Source organism: Hetaerina americana, unplaced genomic scaffold (genome assembly GCF_022747635.1).
Source record: "Hetaerina americana unplaced genomic scaffold, ioHetAmer1.1.p SCAF_3, whole genome shotgun sequence".
Lineage (NCBI taxonomy): Eukaryota > Metazoa > Arthropoda > Insecta > Odonata > Calopterygidae > Hetaerina > Hetaerina americana.
In genome coordinates, this window is record NW_027286874.1 from 16977969 (window position 1) to 16999446 (window position 21478).

Genomic DNA, 21478 nt, shown 5'->3' on the forward strand with positions numbered 1-21478 from the left:
ATCATCGGAGTGATTTTGTGCCTGAGTTCTTACATTTTGAGAAGAAAGGACAAAGGCTTGACGCGCTAGAGCAATTTGAAATTTTGAAATGTGTTAAGAATAAGGTTACCATTGTTAACGAAATCTTGTACCCCTTCCCACTCCCCCCCTTCTAGACCTTCCTTCCTTCCACACCTAATGACACCCCACCTACCTTACCTCCTCCCCTACCGGCTCTTAATACAGCGTTTTTACGTATATTCTGGGTTTCCCCCTCTCCCTCCTGATCCACGCGTCCCCCTTCACCACCTCCCCCCTTCCTGAGTTTACAGAGTTCCTAATCCTTTCCTTTCTTCTAGCCCCTTGCTCTCAACCCCCTTAACCACCTCCGGGCCAACACCCCCCCCCCCTGGGTTTTTTCCCCTCTTCCACCCCCTAACCCTCACCTCAGACCGGGGAGTTGTCTCTCTTCTCGCCTTCCCCCCCCCCCAACCCACCCCCCCAATTTGTGTGACTATTTATTCTCTGTCTTCTTAACAAAATGTACCTGATGATGACGTGCCACGTCCGAAACCTAGGTCGTCCGTCGAATAAATCTATGTGGAATTACAAAGTTTCTCCTTTCATTATGTTAAGTCCGATTCCATGAAGTCACGCCTGAGACAACGAATTATATCAAGTGCGCCAGTAACGCAGTGAAGGCAATATTGTATAGAAGACTCTCCATCAAATACCTGAACGCGTCGCTCAACATCTACTTCAACAGTCGCTGCGTCTCCCTCGGGATCTTCCCGAAGTACGTCAATATCCATTGTAAGGAAACCCGATCTTCAGCAGGAAACTTCGCCATGGAAGTAGCCAAGAAAACCTGGCTAAAACGGGAACTGCATGAGTGGTATGTAAAAAGGGACGCTATTTCCGAATATTTACTGTTATTACATGTGGAACTAACCCACGAGCTCAATTGGGATTGAGTGGTTGTGTCTCGATGATAAAGTGCGACAACAATGTAGTGAGATCTCTTGTCTCAAAAGAGCTACTATCAACCGGAAACTCGAGGTACTTCAACAACGTGACAAACCTACTCGGAAATCGGACTTTTCTCCCGACCATGACTCCCACCAATTTGGGACCACGAATTGTGAATCTTTCAGGGACATTCCTTTAAACCCAGTGAAGTGTTATTATTGGAAAAAAGGACTCAAACACATTCCTCACATCCCTGTCTCCGACAAAGACTTGGTAACCCTAGCTGTGGACTGTGAAGTCGCCCTCCGGAAAGAAAATAGTGCTATCAAACACGTTGTTAAAACAGCAGTTACTTAAGGCCTCTCAAATTAGAAACGAAGTAATTATTCTTCCGAGAACGCGGCTTTGAGGTCTATAAAACGTACTTTGGCCGCCAAAGACCTGATTATACAAAAAGCCGATAAAGGCAACGCAGTGGTGGTGATGGAAAAAAGCAGTTATGTCAAGAAATGTGAAGACTTCATTAAAGCAAACGACTTAGAAGTCCTTCGTACTGATCCCACCCCTAAATTCCAACAAGAGTGCAAAAAAGAGTTAAAAGCCTGTGAGGGACTGTTTAAATGGTCAGAAATTTTCAACTTTTCCAAATGAATCCTTCCGCTCCGAGATTTTTCGGACTCCCGAAAGTGCATAAGAAAGACATTCCGATAAGACCAGTTGTTTCAAGTGTGTCTTCCCCCAACCACCTGCTAGCGAAAAAACTCAATGTGTTATTTAGAGACTTGTCTCAATTTTCTGCGAAGTACAGTGTGTTAAAACTCAGTGGACTTGGTGAACAAGCTCTCGGGAATGACAATTCACAAAAAGTGCACTCTAGTGTCTTTTGACGTAAAGATCTTTTTACCAACGTGAACCCGAAAGTAGCCGTGAACCTAGCGCAGGACATCCTCCTTCGGAAGTCCATCTCGACTCCCATTGCCTATGAACTGTGTCTTCTTCTCTCCTTGTGCGTCTCCCAGAATTATTTCGTCTTCAACGGACAGTTCTACAAACAGTCCAATGGTTTAGCCATGGGCTCTCCCCTGTCCCCTGTCTTAGCAGATATTTACATGGACGCATTCGAAAAGGACTTATTTTCCTCTCCCCACCCCCTCACCAAGAACGTAGTTAGCTGGCACAGGTATGTGGACGATGTTTTATGTGTCTGGTCCGGGACAGATAGACAATTAGACAATTTCCTCTCCCACTTAAATTCATTAAAATCCAATATTCAATTTTCTATAGAAAAGGAAGTAAACGGTTGCCTGAATTTTCTAGATATCTGCATTTCAAGATCCCATGAGAAATTGCAATTTTCCATATTTAGGAAAGACACATACACGGACCATGTTATTCACTCCACCTCCAGACATTGCTTTTCACAAAAACTTGCAGCATTTCATTCCATGATCAATAGACTAACTTCAATACCAATGACGGTTTCCAGCGTTTTAAAGGAACTTAATATTATTAAGACAATAGCAGTAAACAATGGCTACCCGGAAAAACTAATAGACAAACTTTATAAGAGGAAAATGTCCAAGTTAGCCAGAAACAGTATTTATGGGTCTATACCTAGCGATATATCAAGGGCTCAATGGAGAAGGTTTCTCTATTTAGGCCCATTATCCCTGAGGGTATGCAGAAAAATCCCCAAAGACAAAATTAGACTAGCGTTTTATAACAAACAGTGCATGAGGAATTTAATTTCTCATACCAAAGACAGAATCCCTACAAGTGAGAAAAGTGGTGTTTATAAATTAAATTGTCAATGTGGAGCAGGATACATCGGCCAGACTGGGAGAAAGTTTAAAGAGAGGATCAAGGAACACCAATCGTGCGTCAAAAATAAGGACTCGGCGTCTCTCTTTGCCAAACATCTGCTGGACGAGAATCATCGGAGTGATTTTGTGCCTGAGTTCTTACATTTTGAGAAGAAAGGACAAAGGCTTGACGCGCTAGAGCAATTTGAAATTTTGAAATGTGTTAAGAATAAGGTTACCATTGTTAACGAAATCTTGTACCCTTCCCACTCCCCCCTTCTAGACCTTCCTTCCTTCCACACCTAATGACACCCCACCTACCTTACCTCCTCCCCTACCGGCTCTTAATACAGCGTTTTTACGTATATTCTGGGTTTCCCCTCTCCCTCCTGATCCACGCGTCCCCTTCACCACCTCCCCCTTCCTGAGTTTACAGAGTTCCTAATCCTTTCCTTTCTTCTAGCCCCTTGCTCTCAACCCCCTTAACCACCTCCGGGCCAACACCCCCCCCCCTGGGTTTTTTCCCCTCTTCCACCCCCTAACCCTCACCTCAGACCGGGGAGTTGTCTCTCTTCTCGCCTTCCCCCCCCCCAACCCACCCCCCCAATTTGTGTGACTATTTATTCTCTGTCTTCTTTACAAAATGTACCTGATGATGACGTGCCACGTCGAAACCTAGGTCGTCCGTCGAATAAATCTATGTGGAATTACAAAGTTTCTCCTTTCATTATATAGTTACACTCCATATCAAAGTTTTTACGAATCTTTTCTTAATATCCTTACTCAACATCCCTCTCATCAACTCCCTCCTGCTAGTGAAAACCTCTTTGCCTAGCGCAATTCTTCTCCTTTTGTCCCAACTACTTTGAAGGTGGTGGTCCAAAACACTTCCGAGATACATAAACTGTTCTACCTGCTCTAGTTTTTGCCCTGCTATTTCAATGTTTAGCTTAGCCTTTTTTTATCTAGAAAATTGCATAACCTTTTTTTTATTAATATTGGTTCTCATCCCATACCTGTCGCACTGAATTTCCAATTCACTCAGCAATGCTTGCAACCCCTTGGCTGAATGACAAACTAAAGCTTGGTCATCAGCAAACCTAACTGATTTTACAAATTCCCCATTCCCCACTTTCATCCCTATCTCCAGTTCTTCCCATATCTCTTTAATCATTTCCTCCACAGAACTACTGAAATGTTTAGGAAAATGAGGGAGGAAGGGGCTATATGGGCTGATTCATAGTATCCATGAGGAAGGAATTCAGTCGAAAGACTTTGTGAGATCAGTTTTAGTTCCTATTCTGAAAAAGGTAAAGACTACATCATGTGAGGACAACAGGACAATAAGTTTGACATCCCACGCAGCTTACGTTGTTCTCAGGATCATAAACAAAAGGACAGGGAATAGGGCAAATGATTACTTAGGGGATGATCAGTTTGGGTTTAGGAAGGGGATAGGTACGCGTGATGCCATTGTAGTAATGAGATTACTAATTGAGAGGAATATAGAATACAGTAAGGACGTATTTGCCTGTTTCGTAGATAATAAACAAGCATTTGATAGATTAAATTGGGAAAAACTAATGAGTATATTGAAGAAAATATATGTATATATAAATAAATAAATATATATACATACATACATTCATACATACATGCATACATATATATATATATATATACATATACATATATATATATACATATATATATACATATATATATATATATATAATAGGACGGCACAATTGAACACAAATAGAATAGCAACATTTAAAGGGACACTCACACGGTAAATTGTTCGAGCTTTCGGCCCTCTTAGAGGCCTTCTTCAAGTAAGACTGAAAATATGCTGGAGAGGGGAAAGGTGAATGGGCGGGGAGGGGAAATGTGGAGCAGGGAATGCTAAGAGGGAAATTAAAGATGGCGGTTAAGGGTGGGAATTTGGGAAGATTGGAAAGCTAATATGTAGGCAAAATCTCGAGTTCTCACCTCTATATTGGTGGCTGAATCAGGTAGGGATTCTAGGATGCGGGAGCAAAACACTGGTCAAATGGAAGGTTGTGGGAATTGGCGTGTGAAGGGATAGGAAGAGAAGAGAGTGAGGCAGAATTGCAGGAGTACCGGTGATTATTCATTCGAATGGATAAAGGGGTAATGCATTTGCCTATGTAAAAGGAAGTGCAATGCTTGCATGACAAAAGATAAATAATGTTTTTTGAGAGGCAATTGGCGTGGGAACGAGGTGAGGGGGCAATGAGGGGATGTAGGGAGAGGGGAGTAGACCTGATAAGTAGACAGGTTTTACATTGGGGGCGGTTGCAAGTAGGGGAAATATAAGGAAATTTGTCATGGGGGGGCACCAAAAGGTTGGTGGATCTCAGGTTTTTGAGATTGGTGGGTTGTCTGATGGGCATTGGAGTAGTGAGGATGAGGTCGCGTCATTGTCATGTAAAATTGGAAAGAGTTCTTCAAGGAAGGTTTTCAGTCTGTGTGATCCGAGGAAATAGGTAGTGCAAAGGTTGAGTCCTGCGTCAGATGTGGGCTTGTTTTTATGTGGTTTGTGTGGTCGGGTGGAGCGGTGGATTTTATTTTGTAAGAGCTTTTCTGGGTAACTGCGTTTGAGGAGTGCAAGAGGTAGATTGTCAAGTTATTTGTTGAGAGTGGCTGTGGTGTTGAAAATTCGGTGTCTGCAGATAGAGAGAGAGTTAGGAATCGAGCGTTTCCATCCACATTTGATTTAATGGGATACTTTAGCCTCCAAAACTCCATCCTACTGGATTTATTCCACATATTTGAATTTCCTTGTTGCTCTTAGCATTTCATCATGAGAATTGACATTCATTTATTCACTATTCACAGAGTCAATACTGTGTAAACCATTAATCAATCAACTGAAAAGCAACTATGTACAAGTTTACAAATAATGATTCACAAAGTAAACATTTTTATTCCTTCAGTAAAATCCAGATTATAATGCATTTATCAACTTTCATTGCTTAATAAGAGGAACATGAAGTGATATAGGGTAAACCTATCAGAATATATATATTTTATCCTGAAATGTGAGTCTTGCCTTGGGACCATGGCCATATTGCTAATGAATGTTCGAGTTTGCTTTTCTGCTAGGAGGATGACAATATGACATAGGGGAGGGAAAGGAATTGTGGCCTTTAATGCAATCGTTTACTCTGGGTTAGGTGGGCCAAAAAACCAAAATATTGCGATTTAATTCATTGGATCATTGGGATATACAAGAAGCTCATATATTTTTAATAAAAATGCATGTCACTCACCCAATCCTGAGAGTATGCTCCTTTTAGATTGACTTGATATAAGTAAATAGCTGAAACACAAAGGAATAATAACTTACATATGCTTGAAAAAGGAGATACCATTTGTATTTCAATACATAGAACACCCTGTATTATTATAATAGTCTCTGATATGCATGACATTTTTATAATATGCTGGAATTATTGGCTGTAGCAACTGCTTTTGGATTTAATGAGTATAGGTGATAGTTACCTATTTACAGGGGCACACAATTACCTAGTTTGGATATTGCAGTTCTACAGGTAGGTCCTGAGCAGTTGGAAATTTAAAAAAATAAGACATTCACTGAGTATTTCCGAACTTCTATCATGAAATTATGGTTATTTTTTTCATGTTTCATTTTAAATGACAAACAATTTGCCTTTCACACTCGAAACAAAAGATTTGCATGAAATACTCACATAACCATTTTTTTCAAAATTATTTCCAAGCATATCTAATTCACACAATTTGAGGTTAGTATCCATCATGAGATATTCCATGTGAATGCTTCAGTAGGGTAGATCAAGTGCCACTTGCAAAAAGTCAATTATTCCTGCATTGCAATAATTTATTCTACTCTCAATAAAAATAATAAATATTACATCAGAATAAAATTGAAATTTTAGCCACCATGCTCAAAAAATCCCAATAACATGCATTACTAACAAAATTCTAATACACACATCAAATATACCATGCTCAAAGGAGAGTCACTAAGTAGGTTGCATTACTCAAAACCTTTACAATATGACATATCATGCCCTAAACATTTAACAGCACTACTTTAAAGTCTTCATTACACCCTATTATTAATAGGAAAATAGCTGAGAGTTTGCTCATTATGAGCAGTGAAAGGTAGTAGGTCTGTAGCAAGTATCATCAACAAGGATTTCTCCCTGGTCCACTTCTGTTTATGCTATATTTCAAAGGCCTTCCTACTGATAACGACCTTGATACTTCAGTCATGTTTGCAGGTAACACACATCATCTATTAACCATACCTCATACATCAGCTGACATCAACTCTGCCACAACTAGAGGTCTTTCAATCACAAATTCAGACCTGGCTGAGACTTGCACAAGGTGAGTTACATGAGTATAGGAATGCTTTGGAGTGGGATATGGTAGACTTGGCAATATAATTTGAGATTAGCAATGTTTGGGCCAGGTAGACCCACTGACAAGGCAGGCTAATTGATGTCACAGCCAGCCCAAGTTCAGCCACATCCACAGCCTTGGTTGCATATCTCAGACTTGACCCCAATAGCTGGTAAAACACTCAATGGGAAAACTGTGAGTGAAGTGCTTTATTAGCATGGCTCTTCGAACTATGAACTTGAATTGGTTAGGTGAAAATGTGATGAAAAAAAATGTGATGGAAAATTATACTTTGACTGATTTGACATATGTACACTAAATCACTGTACATGTTCCCTCACTAATTCCCTTAGTTATTATTCAACTAAGATGGCATGTACCAATACCTGGTGCATTAGGTGAAAAAGTAGCTATTCAACTTTAAAAGTACTGTATTTTCCCATCTATAACACGTGCGTTATCTATTCAAAAATGTTCAGATGATAAAAAAAATGACGATGCGCATCATGTAACAAAAATTGAAAAAATTCAAACATATACGTATTTTTACACATACTATGAATAATTTTTATGCACATATATACACACACACACACATATACACATATATATATATATATATATATATATATATATATGTGTGTGTGTGTGTGTGTGTGTATATATATATATATATGTATATACATATATATACATATATATACGTATATATATATATATATATATATATATATATATATATATATATATACACACACACATATATATACATATACATATACACACGCACGCATGTGTATATATATATATATATATATATATATATATATATATATATATATATACATGTATACACATATATATACATACATGTGTACAGACAACCTTCTAGACTCAAATGTAATTAAAAGTAAAATATTATCTTTTACACACAATAAGACCGTGTCAGATGATGATCTGCAGGTAAAAATTAATGACCAATCAATTGAGCATGTGACAGAATGCAAATTTCTAGGTATTTCTCTGTGTACAAATATTTCTTGGGATATGCATGTAAAAGCCCTTCAACACAAGCTCAGTTCAACTAGCTACTTATTAAGACACCCATATGAAACTAAAGTAAAAATGTACTACTCTTTTTTTACCATGGGGAAATTTATTCAAATATAACCTAAAGTATAATATTATGGGGAACAGCTGCTATTTCTCAAACCATCTTTAAAATGCAAAAGAAAGCTATTAGAATCATCACCAATAAACCTCACAACGCTCCATCTAGGCCTATTTTCCATTTATTAAATTTGCTACCACTCCCGTGCATCTACATTATGTTTTTAATTCTATATTTAAAAAATAACATTGGCAACTATCCTCTTAACTCTGCCTATCATCATCATTACACCAGAGGAGGGAATGACATCTATTATGGGAATATAAGAAGTAAGGCATTGAAATTAGGACCCAATGAAATGGGCATCAGATTATATAACAAATTACCCTAGAGTATCAAGGATTCAAAGGGAACTGCTGCATTCATGCATAAATTATAAAGATATCTACAGCGTAATATGTTCTACTTGGTTGACGAATATCTCAACAATATTCCTGACCAGTAAGTTCATACTTTTAGTTTATAGCAATGGTCATGGTCTGATTCATGTTGATGAACAATGATTTTTCTGAATTGATATTTTATGTTCATGTTACAGCCAATGTTCATGAGTTTGTGCCAAACATTATGTAACTGTGAGCATCATTTCTTTTTTGTATCTTAATTGAGCCTGTGTCTTTGCTCCTTATTGACGTACCTTATATCATGTACATACACCACCTGCCTGGTATTTTTGTATTGTGATCTCTGGGCAAATAAAAGGAAATAATAATAATATAAAAATTCATGATAACTAAAAAGTTCTGGGTGCATTTTATTGATGGGAAAATACAGTATATGAAATAAATTGAAAAAGTAAGCATAAAAAAAGTAGAAACAGAAAATGGACAGAAAAGTATAAAAAGCCAAAAGTAAATATTTACTGCTGCATTGTACTAGACATGAAATTGTTTCAGACATCAACAAAGTAACCCACTCCTTTCTTACTTCTTAAATGTAAATAAGCATTACAAAGTCAATTTTCCAATATACCAGAGTAATTCAAATATTAAAAGTGAACATTATTAATATAATTCAATTTTCTACAATATAGGATATTTTACAATAAACGTTCCAAGGAGCCAATTCCCAATTCTTTGGATAATATTTTCCTTTTCTTTTGCCTTTAACAAAAGGATAATTTCTCCTAATGGAAGAAAACCACTGCCAAGCACCCCTCTCTTTCCCGTCTCCTTCCCCTTGTACAGCTCTTACAGCTACTGCATGCACCATACATCGAATTATGAGGACCTGCCTCTGTATATGCTTTATTCTGTTGCATCACAGGTGAATCTAAGCTGAGATTCGAGTATGTGTTTGGACTCACACTGAGGATCAAGCCCCTCTTGCTAGGAGTGGCTAGTGCTTCCTTCCTTGGGATTCTGGAGATGATAACCGAGGAGACACATCTCAACCAAGTCTGCTGAGTGATTATCATGAGTCTAGCCTAAGGAAAACAGCTGCCTGGTGTCCAGATCATTTAGAACACCTCAAAAACAATATACTATCAATTCCACCCTCAACAGAAAAAATAACCAGATCAGTTGACATTATCAATAAATGGCTCTTCAATCCAACAATTCATATCTACCATATTTTTGGGATAGTAATTACAGATGTTCTTATTTGGTCTGAGCACACCAACTACTTAGCAAGGAAGTTAAACACCCACATATATGAGGGTAATCCCAAAAATAAGATCTCCAAAGGGGATAAAGAGAAACTGTTCGTCTGGCTGTTGGTCATATTGTTCTGATTTTTGATTCCCCCATTCCCAAACAAGCATGTGCATGCCCCACTGGGATGCCATGCGAGCATGCCATTGAGAACCATGGAGAATAGAGCTAACATTGGATGCTACTGCCAAGTGGGAAGTTTGCGCAGCTTTTCAGTTTTTGAATGCAAAACCATTGAACCAATGGGCAGAAGTGTATGGAGTCATAGGTGGATGTCAAACACATTTGCAAGTGGTGTAGAGAGTTTACAGCTGGTCAGTTTACAAAAATCACACCAATAGTGGCATTTCTTCTAACTCAAACTGTGAAAATTCAAACAAATGCAGTCTACCTATAATGTCATGGCAACTGTGTTGTGAGATTGAAATGGAATATTGTTAGTCGACTTTATACTAGCTAGGACCACAATAAATGCTGACAGGTACTGTGAAACAATGGAAAACTCAGATGGGCAATTCAGAACCAGGGAACAGGATGTTGAGCAAGGGCATAAGCATTCCTCTTAACAATGCTTGCCCACAAGTCACCAATCAAACCATCACTCACCTACGACAGTTTTAATGGAACATCATCATCCACCAACCCTATAGTCCAGACTTGGCACCCAGTGACTATTACCTGTTCCAAGTTGAAAGAACATTGGGCCAGAAGGCAATTTAGCTCTGACAATAAGGTGAAAGATGAGGTTCAATGCTTTCTCAAAGACATGGAGGCTAGCTGGTATGACATGGACATTCAAAAACTCTCACAGCATTTACAAAATGCATTGAGTGAAATGGCAATTATTTTGAAAAATAGGCAAAATTTCAACCTTTGGAAATACCTAAATATTATATAAACTAAACAGATTTTTGTATTTAAAAAAAAATGGGAGACCTTATTTTTAGAATTACCCTCGTTATTGATTACAGATGGTATGGTGCCCAATTCACAGCCATCCTTTCCATTTTGCGAACTTTTTTCCACATGTTAAATATGGAATTTTATTTTGGGATGCATTACTACATGCTGATACGACTTTAAAATTGAAAAAAACGGCACTCAGAAGAACGTTAGGTTTGAGCCGATAAACATGGTCCATACAATAAGTATCAGGACTGATTCCAAAAATCAAAATTTATTGCAGTTATCATTACAATTACTTAATAATCTTCAAAATACATTCCTCCTGCACCGATACACTCAGTCCGGCGCATCTACCACTCGTCAAAAGCCCACTGGAAGTCTGTTTCCGGAATACTGTTGAGAGCCTTTGTCGTCGCCGCTTGAACCACCTCGATGGAGTTGCACCAATATCCTTTGAGCTGAGCTCCTTTTGCGCTATGAGGTAATAACATTGCCGAGAAAATCTTCACCTTCCTGGATGCAGTTCAAAATTTCTTGCAAAATTTTCACCAGCGACAGTTTTTGTTCCTCGCTCAAGACTTTCGGCACCAGCTTCGCGCACACTTTCCTCATTGCAAGATCCTCCGTTACAATGGTGTGGACGGTTCCAAGTGAAAGGCTGATCTCCTCACTGATAAGGGTGATGGTTAAACACCTGTCAGAGTCCAAAACTTTTTTCACTTTGGCCACCTTAGCATCGGTTCGAACGGTCGTCAGGCGTCCGACGCGGTCTTCCTTAAACATTTTGTGCCTCTCAAAAACTCTTGTGTGGCTTAAGGCATCATCCCCATAAGCCTGCTTGATGAGGTCAAGGGTCTCCGATGTGGATTTCCTGAGTTTAACGCAAAAATTCACAGCGTAGCATTAGTCGCCAGTGCACTCAATGCAGGCGCAACGACGCCACAAACAATCACACGTCACCAAAATCCACCTCCTGTCTCAACGCATCCCTGGAGGTGACTGAACTAAAGTACACCTGAGGGGTGGGGGACCCCTCTGCCAAGCCAACTGGTCAGACCCCCATCCACCGCTCCGTTGAGGCTACAGCGAACCAGTCACGATACTTATTGTACGGACCCTGTACATCATGTTGGAAATATTTCACTTCACACAAAATGATCTTAAACATCTATCTATATGAGTGCTTATTTACATTTTGCTTATTTTATACGGGAAAACACAAGTTTGCTCATTCATAATGCATTTTTTGCCATCTATTGCACTTGACAATGAATGGGCTGCATGTCAATCATCATAATTTGATCTATTTGGTAATGTATCATATTAAAAATTTTGTCTAATGTATAATACTCTTCCTACTAATTGGGTGAAAAAACAAAAGATGTGCATCTTTACAAGCCTCTAAAACTAATATGAAATTATTCTGGTTAAAATATGCATTTTTTCATATGAAGGAATTTACAGACTTTAATATATTCATCCATGAACATTTTAACATATCTGTATCATGATCCAAAGGATGAAATGAATTATTACTACTGGAATTCAAGGGACAAATTGTTTTTTTTTTGGAAACAAAACATTAAGACCTGACAGACATCATGTGATTGTCACTGTTTAATGCATACTGTTACTCTACAATATCATGCAATGTTTTTGCAAAACATTGGGAGTTGTTCATGAATGGGTGGATGGATAGCAACAATGAGCATCAGCAGGGAAAACTGGAGTGGTCATTGCATGTTTGACACATTTTTTGAAAAATGTATAGAAAAACATGCTACACTGCAATTGCTTAATACACTATAAGATTATCTTGAAAAGCTGCCCTTGAATTTACTTTCAAAGAAATTAAAAAAATTTCCACATCATTCCATGATATTTCTTCTCATTCAAGCAGAATGAGCTTTCTAAGGCTGCCTGATGATAGACAACATAGGAAAAATGATCAAATGGCATTCAGGGGATACCACATCATGTATTTATAATGAAATTATGAAATGATTTTAATGATAAATACAATATCTTCCAAGTACAATACTAATGGAGAAAGTGATAATAAAACAATAGAATGGCACATGCAAAATGAGTTTCAACAATCACCTACTCTATATTCTTCTTATACTTTTGGTGACATTCACAGAAGGATATTTGAATTATTCAGATTCAGGAAACGGCTTCCTATTATGGAGAGTTATCATAAAAATAGTAATAAAACTGGCTCCTGCTGCTAGCAGATTGTTAAATTAACTTATTTACATTATTTTGGTTCCGTCCATTAAAATTTCTCTAGAAATATCAACCATAAATTAATATTAAATGGGTGAATATAATCTAAGATGATGTAAAAGTTATCAAACTCTTTTACCACTTCCTCAGCAGTTTCGGTTTTCACTATGACCTCAGCATGATAGGTTAATATACAATCCTGATTTTACCAATAGTGGTGCAATCACTACACTTGCTAAAAAGTTTACTAACTACTACTCAATCTTCTACCAGTGCACTAAATATGATGCAAATTTTAATGGCAAAAAACAAATTAATGTCATTACCACTCACCCTCTTTATGAATGAGAAGCAGAAAACGTTCCTTTTCAATGATGTGTGGTAACTTTTCCCAGTAAAGAAACTGTAGAGCCATTTTATGTGATTTCTCAAAACCAAGATCAATCACTGATGAAGTTGATGAACTTCCACTTTTGATTTCAACCAAATATGACTTGTAAACTGTTTCCACAGTAGGCTCAGCTTCAACATCATCATTTACTAAAATTTTTTCTTTTGTCACAAATCCTGCGAATGATCACAAAATGCATATATTATAAATAAAAATGGCTCATTGAGCATTATTTTTAATAGAATTTACACAAAGCATCTCTACAGGTAAGAAGACTTAATTCTTTACAACCCTGGAGCTGTCACCAAGCAGTACATAAATATGTATCATAAATGTACTCAACAACGTAAGAAAGTTTTATCATATCTAGGGCAATAAATATGGGGTAACTAACTATCAATTGAATCGTTTATGGGTGAGGCAATTCATTGTGCTGAAAATTATGGGCTCCAAAACCACATAGAAGACTTGACAAACTGCAAACATTAAATGGCAGGACTAAACAAGGGCACACATTAATGAACTGATTACCTACCACATTACTATTATAATAACTTGTGCAATTATATGAGGATGGCATTTTAATAATGATGTAAAAGGAAGCATACATGGAAGTCTTTCTGTTATGAGGATGGATTCGGCCCATAGAAAAACTAAAATATTTGGATTGTTCTGGAAACCAGGACTTTGTTAGAAACTTCAAGAAGTACCAAAAAGGAATTCTCCCTCCTTTCAGTGTATCACTTACATATGCCGATAAGTCTTAATATAAGGTCTAACTCCTTCCAACCTAACAATGAGCCTATGGTTGGATTACTTTGGTAGTAGTAGAATGTAATGATACCAGTCAAGGCAAATGGTAAGGTCGAAAGCAACCAACTCACCCTCAATGAAAAAACACAAATGGTATGTTAATAAGTAAAATTATAATAAAATGCAAACAGAGCACAGTTTTCCAAAGAAATAGCACAGTTTTAACAGGAGTTGTAAACTTCTTGGAGTCTAACTTAATTAGCATGAATCTAACTCGGGAGCAGCAAGACAAAGTTCTTTGTCAAAGCCTCAATATTTAAATGTAGAATTTCAAAGTGTGAAAATCATTTTCATTGACTGGGATTCAAACCCAGATCCCTCAAATGTCCAGCAAAGTGCTTTAGCCAGTTAAGGTAACAAGGTGTCCTCTAGTCAAACTACCACAGGTGCCTCGGTAACTTAGCTGACTAAAGCACTAAGCCAGACGTTGAGGAATCTGAGTTCCAGTCCTGGTCAAGGCCAATGATTTTTACATGTTGAAATTTCTGCATTTTAAGGTATATCAGCAGATGACCCCATAAAAAGTGACTGCCATGGCATCTCCTGCAGTACTTTCAATGATATTTACTATTTATTCACCCAGTTGCAGCATGCAAAAAACACAAATTTCCAGTTGAAACTTGCCCATGGTGAACTTAAGGCCCATTATGTACACCTGAATATTTTCTCCATTAATTCTGATGCACTGCATTTTAATAAAAAATAGGTAATAACTAAATAATAGATAAATAAATAGAATATAAATATAGAATAACTAATGGATAATATATAATAACTAATAGATAAATAATAGGTAATTACAGTTAAAATTGAAACATGACAATAATGATTTCAATAAATGGGTCTGGCTTTTAGTAATTACCAAGAAACTTAAAATATATTAGATGCATGAATACTTTTACATTATTAATAAACTTTAAATGTTACTCCATTGTTTTACATCATAAGCTCATAATTGCATAAGTAACCTGAATTATTCTCAGAACAATGTACCTGATTCATTACTTCCCTGTACATTTTTTCCTGTTTATTATTATTTCAAAATGTTCCTCATTGAAAATATTTATTAATACTTTTTTTCCTTTTACTGCACATCACTTAATGATACTGACAAGCTTCCCTCAGTTAATTAATTGAATACTTGATCTTTGGACAAATAAATTACTACGATATCCTCTCATTTTTATAATTATTACATGAGAAAGTAATAATGATTTTACCTCTCACTAGAGTACACAAATGTATTATGAAAGATACATGTGTGGGACAAATATCTGATTCTTGATAACTACAATAAGATTTCCAACCATAACCTCCATTTATCTACCAAACGTATTTTAACATATGAGAAACAAGCAAGCAGTCATTCCATGGCGATAGCAAGTTATTGCAGATACAGAGAGGACTTGGAAAGCCTCCAGAATTAGTTGCAAATAACTTATTTATTGGTTATTCAGTTGTTCAGAGATTCTAACATTCCAGAAATCACTCCTCTTTAAATGCATGGCCATCTGCACAAGGCATAAGTAATAAACACATAACCACACCATAATAACATTAAGTTTTTAGTCGTAGGCAAATGCCCATAGGCAAAATTATCAAATGGCACAAGGAAGTCCACAAAAACAGTAAAATGTGGCGAAAATAAGTCAAAAATCACAGATCATAATTAGGTACTCTGCATAAAATAGTAAAAAAAGGAAAACCCAAGGCATCACATCTAAAAAGCATTTGACACGCAAACCAATTAGCCTGTAGAAAATTAATGCAAATGATAACGTAATGTGTGTTTGAAATCCATAACACTTCAATTAAATGAGCCAATATGACTTAAATGGAATTCTTACTATGCATCGAAAGGCATAATGATAAAATTATAATTACTATCTGAGTATTGCAATGAAAACAAATATGTCTGGTGTCCTTTGTTGGGATGTGAAATGGTATCAGACTAAGTAGGTGAGAGGATTAGGACTGGAGTGTAAGCAACATGTGACTAAGGAAGGAAAGTTAAGACTACAGAGAACTATCTCATCATCCATGGGAAGTTAATAAAAACTTAAAGAAGCTAACCTGTGGAATCCTTTCTGCAAACTATCAATGGGATTTATGCACATCATGATACGAAGGCCAAATGATTTCAGCAGATTCATTAAAAATTAAGGATTCATGCACAATAATGTTTTACAAATGCACATATGTTTAAATTTTTAGAAGTTCTGAGAACAAGAGCCATCATTTGAGGCGTTTAAGTATAATTTCCTGAATAAGGCAAAATTAAAGTGTATACGAGGCATATATAATCCCAACAGTCAGTTACAGTTATCTGAGCTAAATGGATGACAAAAGGTACTTTTGAGAATTACTCTTTGTAAATATGTACATTTAAAAATTCTTCCTTTATGCATATGCTCCTTTTACACTTATTGGTTTTTTTAAGGAATGGAGGGATAGTTAGTAAAAGAGGCACTAGATATACCTTCCTGTGACTAATTAATTTTAAAGATATTTCATATTTTACTAACTTACCAAGAAGGGTGTGACTCTGATTTAGTGAAGCTTGAATGAAATTCACGTACTTGTCGAAAGAGTATAAAACACGATAATTTTTATTTAGATGGTCGTACATTATTAGGACACTAGACATTTCAGAATCATGTGATTCCACTTGCAATCCAATAATAATCACACCGTTTTTCTCCTGGCCAAGGAGTTTCCATTGCTTTGTCCGTCCTAATAAAAAGTATTTCGTTTTTATGAGCATAAATATTGATACACGGAGTTAAACCACACCATACTCCTGATTAAACATAAATTAACATGAGGAATCATCAGCATTTAGAAAACTAGGGACAACTCAAAACTTACCTAATTCACTCAAATACTCAAAGTTTTCCAATATTGTCGCAGGTATATTATGGAGAGTTACCATAATAACTTAAACGAGAATTCACGCCGTAAGAGAAACCATTAAGAAAAGTTGTAATTATGCGCCTTGTAAGTAAATAGGTACTATTTACATTTACGTGAATTTTATTTTCAACTCCTATGCCGACACGCTGATTGGTTTCAAACGATACACATCGCAAAAACCATGTAAACAGACGAGTCCGATGCTCATAGAAACATGGTTGTCATCCCTGAAATGTATTGATTGCCTTAGAAAAATATAAACAGGATAATACTAGGTAGATTGGTCTTTGTCTACATTAACTGACTAGAACATACTAATTATTAATATAGTGTAAATAAACGCGAGCGCTAAATCGAGGTAGCGCTGTAGGCTTACATCGTTTCAAATCGCCTAGATTAACTGCACGAGCGATACCATCGATATTCACGGTCAACATTTTATGCTACAAAATTTTTAAAATAGCAGGTGGGCACCCGATAAAAAAATCCCGGAAAAGCTTTATCAACCTTCTATTTTGAACCTTTTACGTTTTCATTCAGAAATGGTTCACATTAATGACTAACCCACTGAGTAATCTGAAGCAATCAAAGTATTCTCGGTGAAAATTATTTCTTGGATTGACCACAAACAGTAAATTTGCACGAGTGTCAATACATAATACTGCATGATGTGCACTCCTCATTTATGTCGTTCAACTAGTTGAAAGAAAATAGGCTAAAAATGGAATACAATAAACCAGAACCTGGAGAGAGAACTTAACATGCCCCTGGCAACTAGAGCATGTTAAAGAGGTTACCCTCGGGGGTTACCGAATTAACATTTATGTAGCTCATTTCATATTAGTAGCTCACAGAAGTTGTTGCATGTTCCAAATTAGCATCCATTAATTAATTATTCTGGAATGGTAATTTTTTTCAATGCTAACTATTCCGGTGAAGAGACATTTAAAAACCTCAGCCCTGGAATAAATAATGCAACGGCCGAATACCTATTTTCCAGGGAGGCATTTCTTCCCCTCCTTAGCACTCCCCAATAATGAACTACTTCGGCCTTTGTTCAGTACCGAATCTACATAAAGTACACGCAGCGATCTTACTAGATACTAATGTTCCTTCTCTTATAAAATGGTGTTTGGTTACAGCGAAACACCTTGTTTTCTAAAATTTGGAGATTACTTGGTTGTCTCATATTTTTTCCTTCATTGTGTAAAAATCAGCGACATTTATCTGATTAAATGCGGGCACCGGCCGAACTAGGGAGAACAGATGAAATATCTTATTTTCACCAGAGCACTGGCTGTCAATGCTGATAGAATGTCGATGTTAGTCGAAATTAGACTAACGTCAAAGCCTAGTTATTGATGAAAAATATTATCGAGATCTCTAAAAGTGGTTGAACGAATAATAGGAACAAAATAGATGGTCCATAATAAGCTGACACCAAGGCAAAATATAAAAGATTTCTCGAGTTAGATATTCGAAGGTTGGCTTCATTACTTGGATATAAGTGCGGGTTACAATCCATAATATCAATGTTACACGCACACGAGGAATGGTCAACTTCCAAATAAAGCCCCTTGCGGTGTAAACTTCCGGATAATTATAACTGAAAAATTAATGTTCCTTGTAAGTAAATGCACCAATGGTTGAATAATTACTTCCAAGGAACCCGTTAAGTTCCTTTGCGCACACCATTTAATTAGATTGCAAATAATCTTCATCAATTAAAAAATCGACAGTTATCACACGATAAAATTAGAGAGAACGTTTTCACAGTGAGAGGAGCAAACCTCGGTTAAATATTCCCTTATCGGCACTAACGGCCGTTTCACATTTCTGACATAATTCCGGAGAAAGGAAAATGCAATGAAAGAGCTTAATTTGCATAAAGCGTATAATGCCGCCGTTAATATTCTGGAGGAATCAAGAATACATTCGTAGAGCCCATAGCTTTTATGTGACGTATTTAGCGGTAGTGCCCACTGTAGTGGTGTTTCTGAATGCGGACCAGGTCAGGGTTGCAACGACTGCGCATATCGTCGCGCATAATGTGTTATCATGGCTACCGCCCCCTCACACCGTGAATGAGACCAATGTGCTGAGAATTTCAGGAGTTTTTACCTGTTAAAAAAGTTCGAGCGATAATTTTCGCCGAAAAATGCATTCTATTTCAGAAGAAGGCACGAATGTCCCAGCGTTTTTAACAAAGCTATGGAAACTTGTCGAGGATCCCGCAACAAACGGCCTCATAACATGGAGCTCGGTAAGATTATCTGATTTAACAGTGCATAACATCGAATTTTAATTCTGGCATTGAAGTTTTTTGACTAATATTTTGAACAACAGAGAAGTATGTTTATTTTATTGGAGTTATGAATTTTATAGCCTTTAATTAGATATGACGTAATATCTATGCGCTAGGTAAGTTTTTGGTGAAACGTCAAAATGAGGTCGGGCATGATAAAGTTTCCGTTTACACTATGAAATGCCGGACAAAGAACTACTATGTATATAATGGTGTATTTTTTCGTTTCATTCTTGACAGGAGGGATCCAGTTTTCTAATAAGGAACCAGGCTCAATTTTCTCGGGAACTTCTGCCACTGTACTACAAACACAATAATTTGGCTAGTTTCATACGCCAGCTAAACATGTGTGAGTGATAATTTTGCGACATATTTAATGTTTACAAAACAAATGTGTACCTTATAAAGTGTAATAGACATGCATCATATGGTATTATTTAATAGATGGATTTCGGAAGATCTCATCAGTTGACAGTGGTGGTTTGAAGCTGGATAGAGATGAAATGGAGTTCGCGCACAAGTATTTCCTTCGGGGGCACTCATGTCTTTTAAGCAACATTAAGAGAAAGGTAAATATGTGTCTCCTGAAAGATAATTGCTTGTTATGGGAGCTATGATAAATTTAATACTTTTGGGAGTATGATTACCAAAGCTTTTAAACAAATAGTAAGTGAGCTCTTTGAAGTATTTTTTATCAATCGTTCTTTCCTATTATCATCCCTATTTTCAAAGTGAAACGGTTTCAAGCGAAATCTGATTACAAAGTTAAGGAAAGAAAATTATCTGTCTTGCAGCTAAGTCCTGTTCAGACATTCTTTTGAGTAATAAGTCTAAAAACTTTCGAATGAAAGACTGCCTGTAAAAAGTGTAATTTAAACTGGGACTTAATCGTGAATATTTCACTCGATGAGCAAATTCGGGTAGCACTGCACTACCCTAGATCCGTGAGTACTTGAAATTACCAGGAATCTGGGATGGTATTTGGCCCGTGAATTAACTTAAGTGTGCACAAGCATTATTTAGTTGTTTGAATGACAGCAGGACAACTTCATTTGGCATTATTATTATTTTCTTTTGCCACCCTCAGTCATAGTAAAAGTTCACATGTATGTGTCAATTTTATTTTTCTTCTGTTGATGATAATCTGTTTAACAGTGCAGACAAGAGTATTATATGTTGCTTGTGGATCTACACCAAGTTCCTAACCCTGCACTCTTCGAGTTTTGGTTTGAAAATTCAACTCTGAGACTGGTTTTAGTATGTGCCCTAAAATGATAGTTTTTTTTATTTGATATTTGTAATCAACCTTTGGCATAATTTCTTTAGAGAGATTGATAATCTAATTGAAGTAATATGTTCAAAATAAATTCATTGAAATCGTCACTTAAGTTGACTTGGGCTATCTTATGCCACGACTATTTTCATGAATCTATACATTCTTTCAATTTTTACATTTTACTCTGAATTCAAAATGCACATTTATGAGCACAATACTTAAAACTTTATGTCAGCAAGTCAGCCTTTGCTGGTTTTTAGTATAAATAGGTAGACTTTGGCCATTAACTGCCGTGAATCTTCCAGTATACCTTTTTTGAGTAATTTCCATATGCAATTTACCCATAACAAAATAATGGTTAGTGTCATTCAGAGCAAATACTCTTTCCTGAAATGTCTTGGTGTTTAAAGCTCACATAATCCAAAATGTCACAATTTCAAGCAGCAATTCCTGTCCAAAAGTGTAGCACTTTGCTAGTTATATATTTATAGTAAATCAAAATGTCTACGATGAAGCAATCCCTGATCAAAATTATAGGATTCTTTTCTGTTGTACCATGTTGATGCCTGGAAATGTCTGTAGTGAAAGTCTAAATTATGATCTGGTCCCATGTCATTTAAATCTATATTTATTTCAAAAAGAGAAATTGCACA

At 36.7% G+C, this 21478-nt stretch overlaps 2 protein-coding genes across 5 annotated transcripts in view; one reads left to right on the top strand and one right to left on the bottom strand.

Moving 5' to 3' along the window:
- Nucleotides 1-18005, bottom strand: part of pigeon (protein) — a 68367-nt gene extending 50362 nt beyond the window's left edge. Inside the window, exons 1-5 of one of the 3 annotated variants that reach the window (XM_071587186.1) lie at nucleotides 17988-18005; nucleotides 17200-17471; nucleotides 16861-17064; nucleotides 13461-13694; nucleotides 6047-6096 (exon numbers count right to left, since the gene is read on the bottom strand). In XM_071587186.1, the coding sequence (XP_071443287.1) occupies nucleotides 6047-6096; nucleotides 13461-13694; nucleotides 16861-17064; nucleotides 17200-17263 (552 nt within the window). In that variant the 5' untranslated portion in view covers nucleotides 17264-17471; nucleotides 17988-18005. Of the gene's footprint in view, nucleotides 1-6046; nucleotides 6097-13460; nucleotides 13695-16860; nucleotides 17065-17199; nucleotides 17603-17987 lie in introns of those variants that run through there. The other 2 variants (XM_071587185.1, XM_071587187.1) reach the window with 2 other exon arrangements.
- Nucleotides 18006-19295: 1290 nt separating this feature from the next.
- The window catches only part of Hsf (Heat shock factor), a 35965-nt gene continuing 33782 nt past the window's right edge, over nucleotides 19296-21478 (top strand). For both annotated transcript variants that reach the window (XM_071588536.1, XM_071588537.1), the window contains exons 1-3: nucleotides 19296-19507; nucleotides 19790-19898; nucleotides 19994-20118. In XM_071588536.1, the coding sequence (XP_071444637.1) occupies nucleotides 19403-19507; nucleotides 19790-19898; nucleotides 19994-20118 (339 nt within the window). In that variant the 5' untranslated portion in view covers nucleotides 19296-19402. The remainder of the gene's footprint in view (nucleotides 19508-19789; nucleotides 19899-19993; nucleotides 20119-21478) is intronic.